We start from the raw sequence: 17,637 nt of genomic DNA on the forward strand, positions 1-17,637 counted from the left end.
AAAAAGGAAAGAGTATTAGACCAGAAATTGGGGAAATTGGGGAAATTGGTTCTAGTCCCCACTCCACCATTATGCTATATGTCCTTTAGACAAATCATTTCCACAAGGAAGCCTTAGTTTACTCATCTCTAAAATGATGGTTAGATTAAATGATTCTAAGGTCCTTTGTAATTCTAATGTTTTGTGATTCCATAAATATTGGCAACTTCTGTTCTTACCATTTTAGAATTGAAATTAATTATAAGATTCTGCTCATGGGTTCATTCCATAGAGATGAACTTTAAGGCAATGCTACATTATGGGAGGTTTAATGGTTGGAAATATTTGCTATTCTTTTCATTTAAATCCTAGTCTGAGAAAAAATAAACATGGCTCCTTTCATCTTGGCCCTGGATCAAATAAGACTATGCTTTACATTGCATGTTTATGTTTACTAAACCACTAAAAAGTTATACCTGGGGATTCTTTTTAATGGAGCTATTTTGGGGTATTTAATATAAATAATTCTAATTTGACAAATTTATTTTGAAAATGTAATAAAATCTACCCTTTCGCTCAGTAATATCACTTAGTATATCTGTTTCCCAAGATAATCAGGGAAAAAAGGAAAAGAATGTATATGTTCTATAATTCTTATAGCAGCTCTGTTTGTGGTGGCAAAGACCTAGAAATTGAAGGGTTGCCAATCAATTGGGGAATGGTAAACAAGTTGTGGCATACAGTTGTGAGGGACTACAACTGCAAGATAAGGAATGATAAGGAGGCTAATTTTTTAAAAACCATGGAAAGACCTGTATGAAATTAAGAAGAGTGAAATGAGAATAACCAAGAACATTATATACAACTATAGAGATATCATTTGAAGAATAAATGTGAATATTCACCTTCAGAGAAAGAACTAACAAAAAGAAATATGTATTGCATAGTTTTATATATACATATTTTGTTGTTCAAATGATGCCTTCTCTATGTGGGGTGGAAAGGGTAGGAGGAAAATACCTGGACACGTCAGTGTAACAACAAATGAACAAATAAATGATAAATGAAAAAAGGAAGTGTAATAAAGTCTAGCCTAAAAGAAAAAGATTTACATACGTTCCCTCCTTTTATATTGAGGGGAATTACATGCAATGAGGGTCAAAGGAGTGGGACTGTTGGGAAACATGAACACCTGCATTCTAGCAATTCCCCAGTTGGTTCTCTTTTAACAAAAGCTTGGGGTCTAGGTAGCAAGGATCTCAAGGCACTCTAATTCCCCCCCAGCCCAGAGGCAGAGACAGCAGAGAAAGGTCTTCTTTCCAATAGAGATTCTGTAATATCATTTCTGCTATGCAAAATGGAGAGCAGGACAATTGACACTCAGCAGTTTAGAATTTGGAACCACCAAGCTTGCCATGAACCAGCAAGGGACAAACAGTTGGGGGCAGACTATATAAAGCTGAAATTTGAACAAGAAGCTCTCTCAATTTGGAGAAGGGGATTTCTGGTGGGAGGCTGGTTGGGATCTTGGGTAGGCCAAATCAATCCAGTTTACCTATATCCAATTCTAATCACTATCCCATCCTCAACTGCTGTGTGAAGCTGTGCTATATATTCTAGTCAATTGATCTTCAAGGAAGAAGCAACATCAATTCCATAAATAATCTGGTTCAGGTCTAGCACTGGGCGGGCCAGATTGCAAGGGAGGGGACAAATCTCTCCAGTTGATAAGCTCAGACTGATTACCTTCAATTGACACACCTGATCATTAGCAAGTTAGATTAGCTTTCCTTCACACCTCTTTCCCTCAGTCCTAGTTACCCTTTCCCTAAGTTTGTTGTTATTAAATTCTAAACTTACTTAGGTGGCTATCATCATTACCCTAAGGGTCAATAACATATCCTAGGGTATGGGATTACTCAAATTAGGGTTAAGTCACAGTCACTAGCATTATCCATCAGCTTTGAAGCCAGGATAAGCAATCAAAGAAACTGTGTGATCCAACCCACAGCCTCTTATTTGATCACTTACTCCTGGGACACTGTTATGTTGGAGCCGGTGTTTAGTTTAGTTACAGGGATTCCCACTTTCATTCAGCTTCAGGTCCTCATATCATCGGAAGACCTTGGGCCATCTTATCATCAATATTACAGTCCCTTATCAGTAATATAACAATACTCACCAGTGAGTTAATACCTTAGCTTAGCAGCAACAGAAGTAATTCCAAGGTCTAAGAAGTCCAGTTACTTAATAAAAAATAGCTAAGATTTACATAATACTTTGGGTTTAAAAAACAGTTTTTACATATTATTTTGTCTGAGGCAATTAGGTGAAGTAATGAATTGAGTGCTGGGCCTGGAGTCAAGAAGACCCGAGCACAAATTAGCACCGCCATCACTGAGTTATTGTAAGATACAGACAATTAGTATTTGTAAAGGGCTAAGCACAGGGTCTGGAACATAGTAGGTTTTTACAAAATGTTGATTCCATTCTCCTTTGTATCTCATACTCTGTCCCTTTCCTGGAATTCTCAAACAGTTTCCCTTGGGCACAGTGTGGCTTTTCTTCCTGGTTTTTCGTAGAGCTTTGAAACTGTGTCCAGTCCAGTCTTTAGCTTCCTTGAAGATACTGCTCCCAGATACTGTTGGTGGTGGGAGATGGGTGGGAGTCGGGCTGGTGCTAGAACACTGATGGAAAGATGGGAACTTCAAAATTCTCAGAATCTGGTAGAGGGAACCAAGACAAAATCCACAGTGTTCTCCTCTCAGTCAAGCAACAACTCAGGAAGTTTAGCTAGAATAATATCTCCTAATTCACAGCTTGACATCATCTATTTAACCTGGTTTTATACTGATATGCTGTTTTTTAGAAGCCCCATGGGGTGTGACCACATTTTCTCAGCCAGCCTGAACACTCTTCCTTTGTACTGTTCTATAGTTCACTGAAAGGCTCAACAGAAATATTTAGATATGATACCTTTGATTGTTTTTATTCAGTTTAATGGAGGAATATTAGTACCAAGTTAAAGTAGTGTAAAAATAAGATTCTGGGAGACCCTTCTGGGTAAAGATCTGGCTTTATTGTGAAAGAGAAGTCGCATTGCCAGAGGTCTGAGGTTCAATAACAAAATAAAGCCACATTTTCATACAGAAGGGTCTCCCAACATCTTATTTTTACAGTACCAACTCAGCATTTTATGTGTATAGTACTTTGAAAACCTTAAAATATGAAATAAATGCTAAATATTATTATTGTTTGAAGAAGGAAATAACAAGCTACTCCAGTATCTTTGCCAGGAAAATCCCCAATGGACACATCTGAAAATGACTAAAAATTATTATTGTTGTTGTTGTTGTTGTTACTCTACATGAGGTGGGCTTATTTGATCGATTTGCTCCATTGATCCCACACTTACTGATTGGTCATTAATTATATAACACTATTACATTGTGTATTATTATAGATGTGTGTGACACATATATTATATTTTATATGAAATAATAATGTAAAAATAGCATTCCTATAACGTTTTCAAGTTGGCAAAGTACTTTTAAAATATTATATCATTTTATCCTTACAACTCTAGCAGGTAGGTACTATAATTATCCCCATTTTATAGATGAAGAAATTGAGTCATAGTAGTTAAATGACTTTAGGACCACAAAGCTAGTAGTAGTGCCTGAGGCCAGATTGATCTCAGTTTTCCTGTCTCTTGGTCTAGTCCTCTGAGTGGGACATAGAGATTACAACATTCCTGGGATGTAGAGATTACAAATATGCCCAGATAGAATGTTACCTTTCTCTGATTTCAGCTTCCTGGACAAATTCAAGAGCTAAAAGGAAGTTAGTAGATCTAAATATTGACAAGATGTTGTGATTTTTCATACTGAGAGCACAACTTTTAAAATAGGAACTTGGTCTACTTGCTGGTGAACACTGGAGGGGATAGCCAGAAGTGACCACACAAAGACAGCCATACTTGAATGCCAGATGGCACACTATGAATGGATATTACCATGCAAAGTAGCAGACTCCCTCTTCTCTCAATGGGTGTGTGAGGAATTTTCAGGTTATGGTCATTTTGGGTGCTGGATAGTGTAAGGATTATTTACACCAGCAGAGAAAGCACAATTTATTGAGGAGACCCATAGGAACACAAACTTAACATCTTGGCCACAATATTATGAAGATCTAGAATTAAACAGTCATCAAAGCCTAGTATACCTAAGAAGAGCTAGGGAAGATCTTGTAGAAGCTATGAAATCCTTTGCTAAGCATCCTGATTCTGGGGGAAAATTCAAAAAGTTAAGACATGAGATAAATGAGCAACCCTCAACATATTTAGACAGGCTTGTCGAAGTTGGGGAAACGATTTTAGGGTTCCAAGACTTAAATGAACCCAACTTGCAGCACATAAGAAGGCAGTTTATTAAGGGCAGTTCCCTACTAATTAGGACATACTTTAATTTGCATTGTCCAGGGTGGGAATCATTAAGTTTGGAAGACCTATGTAAAACTGCTGCAAATGTTCACTTGGGAAATCAGAAAGCCAAAGAATCCATTAGAGAAAAAGATGATATCATAAAAGATTTAAAGGAGCAATTAAAAGAGGCTAAATCTACCATCAAACAAAAAGAAATAGAGGAAATAAAAAAAACTGGCAACCCTACACCCATATAAAGCCAGACCTCAGTACCAACAACTCAGACAAACTAGCAATAACTTTAATAATAATATAAGGTGTTTTCTTTGTGGGAAAATAGTGAAAATTTGATAAATTTAAGCCCAACTTAACAGCAACAACAATAAAAGAAGCAATTACAATAATACATACACAAAATCTAGATACAATACTCACAAGTGAGAAAACAAATGTGACCACAATTGTACATCATCTAGTCAGCATGCTCCCAAACTGCAGACCATGGAAAGGTGCATAGCGCAGGGTGAAAAACCACATTATTCTCAAATACTGACGGGAAAACATGATACCTTATGATACCAGGAAACAGCTGGGTAACATAAGGGAAAGCCCAAGGGGGTGTGGCAATGGGAAAAGACATAAAAACCATGATATAAGAGACTTTGGCATGGAAATTTACACTATGGACATGTAAAAGAAAAGACTAAATCTAGGGATCAAATAGAAGAAGAGAATCAAATGATCAGGGATATAATAGAAATCAAAAACAGAATTTATGGGATAAAGGATAATGATTCAAAGAGAAAGGAGAAAACTACAAATGCATTTACATCAGACTTTAAGCCAAACATAATGACTCTAGCACTAACAAATCCAAATGCAACAGTTCAAGATAAGCTTAAATGGGTGTTCTGAGCAGTTTCACACACAGACAGGCAATGATATGAAAGAAACTGCAAAGCAACTTACAGTAAAGACCATTGGGAAAGAAAGAGCATTATCCTTAAGCACTGACACAAGCAAACCTCCAAGAGACTTGGCACATGAAAAGGTTAACAGAGAAAAGAATTTCATTGATGTATTAGGACATTCAAACTTAAACCCAACAGTAAAAGAGTTTAAGCCAAAAAAATCTCTGAGAAAAACCCTGATTCAAAAACCTCCAAAATTACACATTTGTGTTACTTCAGGAATGCCTCCACCTGGAGAAAACTCTAAATACTTAAAAGATAATCAAATAGAGGAATCACTCACACAGAACAATGAATCAATCCAGAAAATAATACAGCCAATCCAGGGTAACAATCAAGATAACAACATGTTAATGCCATACAGAAACAACAATGTAGGGGAAGCAAATGCATTGCAAAATCAAAGTAAATTGCAATATAAAGGTCCAAAACCAGAACAAACAGTGGTCACTTTACAATAGGAAGGGGACATGGGATATACAGAGATAAAGGCTCCAATGATACAAGTAAATCAAGAGACAGAAAATAATGAACCACACATGACTAGCATGCTACCAGAAAATGACTTAGCAGATACGGACATGGAAGCAATTTTAGCATTAGATGTAATTAATACCAAGCCATCACAAACATATCCTGTTTACACAGACTCTGATGACATGAGTTCTGATGATGAAGAGGAAATGAAAAGACTATATCGAGAAGCAAATGTACCAGCAATCAGGGTACTAGATGTAGGCACTGAGGAAAGACGTGAGTGGCTATGTTTCATACATATACTGGATGACTAATCCATCAAAAATATAGAACACCTATAGAAAAGCCTAAATACAGAAGGATTAAAAACATAATATGGAGCAGACTGTAGCAATAAAAACAATATATAAATGGAATCAAAGCAATGTTGGATTGCTAGTTCCACCAATAGAGAACATTACCCTCCTTGCTCCCAATTCCTGTGGTGTGGCACGACCATCCAGGTCACCCAGTTTTTGGGGTGACACCCCCTTGAAGTCTCCCAGTGTATATTAGGTACAAGGGGAGAGCTAGAAGAGAGTTTCACCTCATAGACTCTCTCTATCTGCCCTCTATCATAACATTGGTACTTGGCTCTCTTTATTATTACAATAGAGACTTGTTTGAGACCAACCAGAGAAAGAAGCATGACTGAGTTACCCTCTCCTCTAGAAACAGAACCTATTGTGGATGGTAGACGGAAGCCATCTCTTCTTCTTCTTTCTTCTTTCTTCTTTCTTCTTTCTTCTTTCTTCTTTCTTCTTTCTTCTTCTTCTTCTTCTTCTTCTTCTTCTTCTTCTTCTTCTTCTTGACAGTATATAAATTCTAGGCTTTAACAGAAGGTAGCATAGGAACTGATAAGGAGATAGTGGAGCCTTTTACCAGCACAGCAGATAGCCCTTTAAGATGTTTCAGCGTGGTGTTCTTTTACCTCTATACTTCTTGGCAGTATGAATTCATTTTGGGTCACATAAAACTGAAAGGAGCCACAAGCTATATTTAGAAGTTTCATGGATTAAACTCCAGGATGATGGAGTAAGAAGAGCTAAAGTTGTGCCAGGTTCATGAAACATCATATAGGAATGATTCTTTTATATATTTAAAACCCTAGACTATGTCTAAAGGAACAAGTGCTAACTAAAGAGAAAGTGATTGCTGTAGATAGGATGAATTCCCAAATAACCTACTAGACAGGTAGAGTGACTTCTACTTCTCCCTATCTTTAATAACTATTAAAATCCCTCATTCCTGGGATCATTATTATCACTAAAAATGAAATAACTATCATTCTATTAGATTATTATTCCCATTTTGTGGTTGTTATTATTGTTCAGTTGTTTCAGTTGTGTCTAAATCTTTGTGACCTCATTGGGGTTTTCTGGCAAAGATATTGAAGTGGTTTGCTGTTTCCTTCTCCAGCTCATTTTTATGGATGAGGAAATGGAGGCAAATAGGATTAAGTGACTTGCCTAAGTTTATACAGGAAGATGAGTCTTCATTACTCTATTCCTGGCACTCTATCCACTGTACCATCTTTCTGCCCTATCCTCATTTTAGAGATGAGTAAACTGAGGTTCAGAGAAGTTTTCGTTCATGACACTAATTGGTTTCAAATTCAGGGTTTGAATTCAGATCTTATCTAACTCCTGGTCCAGCAATAACATTCCCAGTTCCTTCAACTGCTCTTCAAATTGTATACTAGAAATCTGGCCCCATTCAAAGTTCCATTAAAAAGTGTATTAGATGGGGTAGCTAAGTGGCTCAGTGGATTGAGAGCCAGCCTTAGAGACAGGATGTCCTGGGTTCAAATTTGACCTCAGGCATTTCCTAGCTGTATCACCCTGGGCAAGCACTTAACTCCCATTGCCTAGCCTTTACCACTCTTCTGTCTTAGAATAAATACACTATTGATTATAAGACAAAAGGTAATGACTTAAAATTTTTTAAAGAGTGTATCAATATAATAAATTTTTTTCTTGAAAAAATATAAGAGCAGTGTTGCATAGTGAAGAGAGAACTGGCCTTAGAATCAGAAAGAATTTGTTTCAAATGTTATCTTTGACACAAGTTATGTAAAGTGGTATAATCATAGACAAATCACAAGATTTTTCGGTATTTCAGGCAACTTTCTGAGATTTTGATGCTTGGCATTGATAGAGGAAGTTTGCTCAACCAAAGAAATCACAGACCTGATCCCATCTCTACCTCCTCTCCCGCAACACCTGAAGAAATTTGACACATTAACTTTGCTATAAATGTGGAGACTTGGAATTTACACATATTCCATTAAAACTTACTTTTACCGCTAAATGGATAAACCACAATTGATGATTGATATTTACTTCTCATATTAGAGAAATTAGGCTTTCATTCATGCTAGCATGATTTTTTTTTTCAAACAGAAATTGCTGTTTCATCTGATATGGCATCATCAATCGTCACTATAAAACAGGTTAAAGACAAAATAGTAGGAAGTAGTATATCATGAAAAAATTTTAATAGTCATTGATCAAGATGTCTATTAGTTACAAGAAGAAAGACCACTTAGAACATATTTGCCCCTTATAATTTTAAAATGCTAAGACAAGTTAAAATGTGATCTAAATGAATCATACAGTAAAGGAAAAAGCACTAATGTTCTCAGGTAAGAAGTATTTTTCAATAAATATCCATCGAAAGATTGAAACAGATTTATATATATACATGTATATATAATATATATACAGAACACAGAGCATACCATGTTGTTTCTTATTCACATAGATAATGGTTTCTACAGAAATATAAGGAAAATTTTCAGTAACTTGGATCATTTTCTCCAGTTTAACAGACTGTCTTCCAAGAATCTTGACTGATAAAGCTTTACCTCTCTACCTGCAAGGCAATAATGAGATATAATTATCAAAGTTTTTTTTAAAATTCTAAACAGTCATCAAGGGAACATCATCTAGGTCTAAGCCCCTGTTATCCCCAAATTCTGTCTATCTCATGTCCTCCTAAAATACAAGAGACTTTACAATTTTTCTTTATTTTTTCGAATTTTTTCTATTTTTTTAGTTACAGGTAGAAATTTTTCAAAAATATTTTTCCCTTGAACATTTATCCACCTCAACTTTTCTGGGAATTTCATTTTGTTGATCACTCTCTCCTTCTTTATTCTAGTTCCCTGTTTTAGGTTCTGGAATGTTCTATTTCTCAATTTTCCAGCTTCTCTGTTTCCTTTATTGGCTTCCTGGGTTTCAAGGTTCTGACCTTTTCTTTTTTCTCCTCACTAAACTCACCCTAGAGGAGATCAGTTGTTTCCAAGGCTTTGATTATAATGTCTATATTAAGGACTCCCAAGTTTAATTCTCGGTTCTGACTTAGCCATCCTGCAGCACAACTCTACTTGAAAATATCCTGCCAGCATTGCAAACTGAACTTGGTTTTCCCTTTAAATTGGTTTTCATTTTTTAGTGATGGCATCATCTCTTTTTCCTTCACTCACATCTTTGAATTATATTTGGCTCCTTCTTCTCCTTCAGCCTGTATATGCAGATAGTCATTTTTATGAGCTCTCTCAATACCTCGACCCTCACCTTGGGCTGAACAGTCAGCTCATACATGTATCACTCCAATATCCTCCTATCCTACTCCATATTTCTCCTAGTCTAATGTGTGTCATGCCTGTGGACACGATAAGGTATGCTTTTTTTTTTTTTAAACCTTTACCTTCCATCTTAGAATCAATACTGTGTTTTGGTTCCAAGGCAGAAGAGCAGAAAGAGATGGGCAATGGGAGTGAAGTGACTTCTTTCTTACAGCTAGGAAGTATCTGAGATCAAATTTGAACCCAGGACCTCTTGTCTCTAGGCCTGGTTCTTAATCCATTGATCCATGTAGGTTCTCCCTAGTACACTTTTTAATATTTCTTTTTAACACTGCTTATGTTTTTAATGCAAGAAATTCATCCTTCAATGGCTTCTAGGCAGATAAAAAAAAATTAGTCCAGTTTCTGGTGTTAAAGTTACTTTTTATTTGTGTATGGGTATTTCTCCACATATGTGTATTTGGGGGGGATAGATACTTTTCACCTTATAAATACAAAAAAAAATGTGATTTCCCCCCAATGCAGATGTTTGCTTATCTCCGTGGTGTTAGTCATCCACGGTAGGCATTGGAACATATTCCTCTCAGATACGGGGGGCCTACTGTGTATGTATGGGCATGTTTTATTTAGCAAGTCCAGTTTCTTATGTTCCAGTAAAACCTCAAAGTCCTTAATGGGCAGTAATACATAGTAATTTCAAACATGCTTTATCTTGGTTCTCCCCACCTAACTTTCTATCAAATTTATTCTTCATACTCTAACCATATTAATTTTCCTAAAACACTGCATGTAGTGAGACACAAAGGGAAAAGCCCTGGCTCTGGAGTAAGTCACAGTTCTAACAATTACTCTGTATAGGTACTTGGGCAAATCTCTTCATCACCCTGGGCCTCAGTTTCCCCATCTTCAAAATGAGGAAATTGGATTAGTGTAAGGATGGAATTTTGAAGAAAGAAGATGGAACCAAAGGAGGAGAAGACAGTTGTTGACAATTGAAATCAGCAGAGGATTCTGGGAATTTCTCCCAGGAGGATGGAGAAGAGTGGTCTTCGGGTTGGGGGCTGGGAGGAGAGAGGAGTGAGAAAACCCAGCTCTGATTATTACATTAGACAGCCTCTAAGTTCCTTTCCAGATCTATGATACCAGTGCTTGCTGATAAATTAAAATAATTTAATGCTTATCAGATCAAGTACCAAAATTTCATCATGGCCTTCCAGGGATTCTCCCCACCCTGTCTAATTCTCTATCTTGATGTTTGGAGATGATTTATCTCACCTTCCACCATCTCTACTCCTCTCCCATTGAAGGTATCATCCCTACCTTTGTGCCTTTTCTCATTCAATTTTCCTTACCAAGAACTCCTCCTGCCCTTTGCCCTACCAATCCAAGTCTAATATTCTTTTTAAGGTTCAGCTCAAGACCCACCTTCTTCCCAAAAATTATTTTCATTCTGTAATGATCTTTTCCTCCTTTTCAATAACCAAAGCACTTATAACGAATCTGAACCATTCATTTTTCATGATTCCTTAATTATTGCTTTAAATCATTACCCATATATATGTATATGTCATAATAATAATTTTGTAAACACTATTATGAAGCAGCACAGATAGTGGAAAAAGCCTAAGACTTAGATTCAAGAGACATCGAGGTTCAAATCCTACATCCAACCAACATTTCTAGCTATGTAACAATGGGTAATTCAGGTTTCTCAAGAGATACTAATACATATAATTCTTATCTGATGGGCTTGTTGACTGAATAGCAACACACAGTTTGTCATTTCCTAGAGTGGGATCTGAACCCCGGTTTTCTACCTCACTCCCAGTCCCACTATGCTACACTGAATCAGGATAGGTCTTCATCAGTGATTCATTAGCAATTTTTTGCTGCTTCTCGTGCTCATTTTCATTAGTTATCAGATTCAAGGCATAACATAAATATATAACCAAAGCCATAGAATCCATCTATTTAATCTCTCATTTTATAGACAAAGACACTGAGGTCCTGAGAAATGAAGTGACTTGCCTAGGGTCACACAACTACTGAATGGCAAAGCCAGCTTTCAAACAAAGGTCCCCTACAAAGACTACAAATCTCTTGCTCTTTCCACTGTACCAGACTGTCTGAAATAGCAGATGCCCCACTGGGTGTTAACTTTGAATTTCATATTAAATGACACAATCTGATTAAAGAACTTTTTTGTTTATTTGTTCTTCTATTTGTTTGGAGGGAATATTTTAATTTAAATATTTTGGCTTCTTCCTAATAAATATTATTATGAATTTTGGTAGGTATAGCTACTAACATTAAAAAGTTAAAGAAGCTCAATACAAGAATGAAATTACTTTGTTGAATTCAAAATGGTCTCCCAGAAAGTATACACGACTCAGTTTGTCCTACTTGAAAGCGTTCATTATATATTTACCTTCTGATGGTTTCTGCAAGGACTCAGAGGACATGGCTGTGGCTTCAGAAATAGATATTGGGGGTAGGCTTTGACTGCGCTTTTCTGGAGAAATAAAATATAAACAAATGTTTTTAGGACATAATAATAATAATAATTCACATTATGCAGTGTTTAGTGTGCTTTACAATTATTGTCTCCTTTTATCCTTACATAAACCTGGGAGGTAGATAGTATCATGATCCTCATTTTACATCCCCAGCATGACTGTGAAACTCTTGATTTATAGTCTTGTTACCATATAAACTGAAAAGTGTTTGATCAATGCTAAAATCATATTAAATTTTAAGAAAAAAAAGTCTTTCCATTTTAATCTGATTTATGAAATTTGATTTGTGTGAATTTGAAAATCAATGGATAGATTGTGAAATAAGAGAATCGGACGGGTCACAGATCTCTGAAGTTCCTTTCAGCTCTAAAATGTTATACTCCTAAAGCTTGGCTTAACAATGAAAAATATCACTAAATGGGCAGCTGTCAGTTTAATCACATCCCCCCCAAAAGGAACATTGGATACTTGCCATGTACTCAATATTATGTGGCCGATACTAATTGGCAGGCATTCAGTAAGCTAACATTTTCTCCACAATAAATGATTTTAAGATGACTAGTACTTCAGAATAACAAACATTTGCAGGCAACAGTGTAGCAATGATTTGAGTCATAAATAGTGGATTTGGTGCATGGAGCAAGGAGCTCTAAAACTTACCCTTCCAATCAACTTTGGAGCAGTGTTGGGAAGGCACAGACCCTGGGACAGTCTAGATGCTAGGGAAGTGCATGGCCAAGGAGAGAGTTCATCCAGCATAAAATACTTCCTCTAAACTTTGATGCTCCAGAGCAAACTCCTGGTTGAATTGCTCTAGTTACAACTCTGACAAGGATGTACTAAATTCAAAAATGACAGCATGTGCACTGTAATTTTTGCTCTGCTACAATATTGGAGGGCTGCATGGGATGCTTAGTGTTCATTTTTTTCTTTGTAGAAGTGGAAGTGGGTGTGCCAAAGAAAAAAGTCCCACAATTTGATGATAGCTTTGAAAAGTTTTTTTTTTCTTTTCTTTTTTTCCCCTCATTGTCTTAGTTGGAAAATTGGGACAGGAAGTAGAAGTACACCTGAAACTAGCAATCTGGCAACATCTTTTATAGTAGCGTCAAAGTTACCCTATCTTTTCTCCTACACAGACCCACTTGCCTCTTCTTGAAATAGTTCCCTACTGTCTCTAAAAAATATATTAGATTTGGATTGGCAGGGAAAGGGCAGGAGGATTAAATATGAACTCTTCTATTTAGTTTTCAAAGTCTTTCACAATCTGGTGCCAACCTGCCTTTCCAATATTATTAAACTCTACTTTCCTTCTATTACTGTAGGGTCCAGACAACAGGCTTTCTTGCTTTTTAGTGACTCATAAGTTTCTAGCCCCCAGCTCCCTTCCATGCTTGAAATGCACTCCTTTTTGCCCAAGAGTCACTTTACTGCCTCTTAAAATCAATCTCTTTTCATTCAAAACTGCTCAAGCAATACTTCCCACCTGAAGTTCTTTCCTGACCAACCTTCAGTGCTAGTGCCCTCCCTGTGAAATATTTCCTCATATTTTTTCTTTACATATTTATTATTTGGATCACATCTGACCTCAAAAAGAAAGCAAGGGGGCAGCTGGGTAGCTCAGTGGATTGAGAGCCAGGCCTAGAGACAGGAGGTCCTAGGTTCAAATCCGGCCTCAGACACTTCCCAGCTGTGTGACCCTGGGCAAGTCACTTGACCCCCATTGCCTACCCTTACCACTCTTCCACCTATAAAAAATCAATACACAAAAGTTAAGGGTTTAAAAAAATTAAAAAAAAAAAGAAAGCAAGCTCTTTAAAGGCAGGGATTATTTGATTTTTGCATATTATCCCGAGCACTACCCAAGGCCCAGACATAGAATAGTAATGATAAATGTTTATCGATTGACACTTTCATGTATATGAAATCTATTTTATACACTTCTTATTTTAAAGTTTTTATTATTAAACATTATATTTATATATTCACATATGATATATACACGTGATGTAAATATATAAATATACACACATGTGTGATATAATAATATACATACTTGTAACGTACATGTGTGTGATGTGACTACTATTTCTGTCTATCTCTCTATATCTCTATCTAGTCCTATCAATTTCCCTGGTGTAGAAAACATCAAATGAGTTAACTCCTTCCTACCAAAGAAGGGCAATCGGCATCTGTTCTTCAACTTAATGGTCTAAGAGACTTGACTGGGTTCCAGAAACTTTCAATGACTTGAGGAAGGACTGCAACCCAAGGCTTCCTCCTAACTGCAGCACTGACTTTCTATTCACAGTGCCACCTTCATGCCATTATAAATATGCTGGCATTTAAATCTTGTGCTCAATATGATCCTTTTTAAATTCTGAGGAACTGGAGCATGTCTAGACTTTTAAGAATGAAACTTAAGCAAAAGTTGTTCTAATGAAATAGTTGAGTGTTATTTCTCCTAAAAGTCTAAGACCATTTCTCCTCCCACTTTTGAACAAATCTGCTTCCGGTTGTCCTGATATCTCACTTATCTGCCTGTTGATCTTGGCACAGCAGTCAGTGGCAAAATTGCAAACTGTGCCTGACCTTCATCCTTAATTGCTCCCCTTTGGGACAGCAGTTGAGCTGAAAACAGGCTGTTTTGCTGTTGGTAGGATCAGCAGTAAATACATGAAAACTTTCCACTTCAGCACAAGGGTAAATTGCCTTTTCTTATGAAAACGGATCTGTTTAGGCTTGAAACCTAACTCCTTCCCTTGATGTAGTTCTTAGCACAGTACCTTGCACCTAGAAGGTGTTGAATAAATGCCAATTGACTGAGAGGAGCAGTAAATGGAAAGCATAATGAATTTGAGTTAATAGACACAAATTCTAATCTCAACTCTACACTTATTTTGTTAAATGACCTTGACTTTTCAGCTTCAGTTTCTTCATCTTTAAAATGAAGTCATTGGACTATATGATTTCTAAAGTTCTTCCTTCTCTACTCCCACATTCTATGATGCAAAGAAACAACAAATCACCCTCCCCCTTCTTCCCAGGACGAAATGGAAAGAACACTGGATTTGGAGTCAAAGAACCTTTGTTCAAATGACCATTGTATGACCTTAGGCAAGGCACATAACTTCTCTAGACATCAGTTTTCTTGTCCCTTAAAGTGAGTTTTATATTATTGAGCCAAGTAATAATCAGACAATATAATCTCTAATATTCCTTCCAGCTTGAAGGTATCTGACATCTTTGTTTCAGTTTCTCTTACCCAGCTGTAATCTGTTATAGAGATCTTTCCTCCTGGTCTCCTCTGAGATGAAATGACGTCCTTCTACAAAAAGAAAAAGGAAAAGAAAGAAAAACAAGAGAAGACAAGAGTTCCACATGCCCTCGGGGGGGATACTGGCTGCAATTATGGAACTGGGCAGTCAAGTAGAATGACTTCTTTAGAATCATAGTATGTGTAACACACACTTAGGATGATGGCTTAGTTCCTACTAGGTAACAGGGTAAGGGGAAATAATCTCTTTGATTTCACTCAATAAACTCTTGACTTTCACTCAATAGAGCTCTTTCTCTAAGTTATAGCTTGCAGATACCAAGTGATTGATAGGAGTTTTAAAACAAAAAGGTCTCTTTGGGACCCATAAGAGACAGAAGGAGGGAAAGGGGTAAAAGAGGATGGGAGAAGAGTCTAAATTTTTTAATGGGTTTGGCTTCCTTTGCTGAAAACTCTGCCCTGATGATTTTTATGGACCAATGTAGAGCAAAGTAAGTAGGACCAGGAAAATAGTATACAAAATGACCACAATATAAAGGAAAAGAGACTAAGCAAGAAATCAAATGGGGTATAATTATAATAATCAAACTTTTATGAGGAGAAGAATTGTAGAAAACACACATGTACCCACTCTTTTCAAAGATGGGTACCTATAGTTGGGGACCATTGCCTACATTGTGATATATGATTGATGTGTTGGCTGGTTTGGCAGAACTGCTCCCCTCTGGCTGTTTTTCTATTTTAATCTTTGTTATTAGGTATATCTGGCTGAGTAAGGGAAGGGGGAAGAATATCTTCAGAAATGAGAGTCACACAAAAACAAATGATATCAATAGAGACAAAATAAAAGTCTGTCCTGTGATAACTGTGGAGCATCTCTGTGCATTAACTTGGTTAAATTGAAGGATTGGCTCCCCAAAGACATCACATAAAGCTGAGCTCTCCTTTTTGATTCTCTAATCCACATCTGCCCATAGAATCTGGCACATCCGAAGGCTATCACAGCACTGCAATATATAGACGAGGACCACAAAGTATAACAATTAAGTTTAAGAGTTGGCTATGCTGCTCTGTGACCAGTCTGAGAAACCAGACTTCTCTTCCCAGGTATATTATTTACATGCAAGAGCAAAGCTACCTTTTAGGAACTCTGAAAATTTCCAATTAGTTGAAGAATTTTACTTTTTTAGTCCCTCAATCACGTTTGATTTTAAGTTATTCCTAAAGCAAAAAGAGAAGCCTCCTAGAATTCCTCTGAATCTTTTCCTATGGACACTCACTCTCATTGAATAAATAGGGAAAAGTCTTTTCTTTTAGTACTTACGAGTCCCCTTGAGGTAGAGGATAGCTTGAGGAGTCCAGTTTCTTCTTTCAAAGAGCCTCTGAAAATCCAGGGAGAAGAACAGTTAATGGACCATTATAATCCAGTCTTCTCCAGGCTTAAAAACAGCAGGACCAATCACAAAAAAATAAATAAATGAATAAATAAAGACTTCTTACAGATGTAAAGGATTCCATTTTTAAAAACTCAGTTACCTGGAGAGCACAACAGGAGTGGGAGATGAATGAAACCACTAGCAGCAGGGCCAAACCAGAGGCTTTCAGACTTCGGATGTCCTACATAGAAGAAACAACCACCCAGCGTGTATATATTTCTTGCTTTGTGTCCTGGCATTTCAAATTTCCCTTGTGCTGTTATGATGCTCAATATATGTGTATTTTCCTGATTAATTTTTCATTAAGACCACAAGATGCAATGAGTGTTCTTTTAAAAAAGAAAGGGATCATTCATATGGAAATCAATAAACTTTAGTATAATTGTCAAGATCTGTTCAGTTCTTAAATATTGTTAAAATACTTTCTAACATGATGAAATTATATTCTAAAATATAATCATTAAAATATTCTCCACCCTCTGAAATGCAATTAAATATAAAAATTGTTAACAAGAAGAAAACCTTCATCTATATAATAAAGGAAAACCTCACCTACCTTCATTGTTACTTCCTGCCAGGATACTCTGGTAAAAGTTATCTGAACCAGTTTGAATACAGGGACCTTTTAAATCTTCCCTGTAATGGACACCTATCTATTTCTTTCAGAGTGAGTGTCCAAAGGGATTTCTTGTCAGCCCTGGAGATAGAGAAAGGGAAGGTCTGATGAACCCCTCCTGGGAGATTAGCCAGCAGGAAGTCAAGATGATTAAAGGGTAGACACTCTTAGTTTAGCTACTCAGCCACATCAGATGAGCAACCTTCTGAATATATCAGCATCATCAATTCACTCTCTCCCACTAATTTTCGGTGAAGCATCATTGTCTTCTAAATGATCAATGACTCTGGCTAGAAGCAAAAGTTGAATGATATCAT

The 17,637-nt window shown here is 36.7% G+C and overlaps 1 protein-coding gene across 1 annotated transcript; it reads right to left on the reverse strand.

Moving 5' to 3' along the window:
• Positions 1–8,698: 8,698 nt before the first annotated feature.
• SPX (spexin hormone) lies at positions 8,699–16,891 on the reverse strand. Its single transcript, XM_044678003.1, is given in 5 exon segments — positions 8,699–8,763; positions 11,907–11,990; positions 15,257–15,319; positions 16,593–16,650; positions 16,805–16,891. Coding segments are annotated over 5 exon segments (357 nt in total).
• Between the last annotated feature and the right edge of the window lie 746 nt (positions 16,892–17,637).

Source organism: Gracilinanus agilis, chromosome 5 (genome assembly GCF_016433145.1).
Source record: "Gracilinanus agilis isolate LMUSP501 chromosome 5, AgileGrace, whole genome shotgun sequence".
Taxonomy (NCBI): domain Eukaryota; kingdom Metazoa; phylum Chordata; class Mammalia; order Didelphimorphia; family Didelphidae; genus Gracilinanus; species Gracilinanus agilis.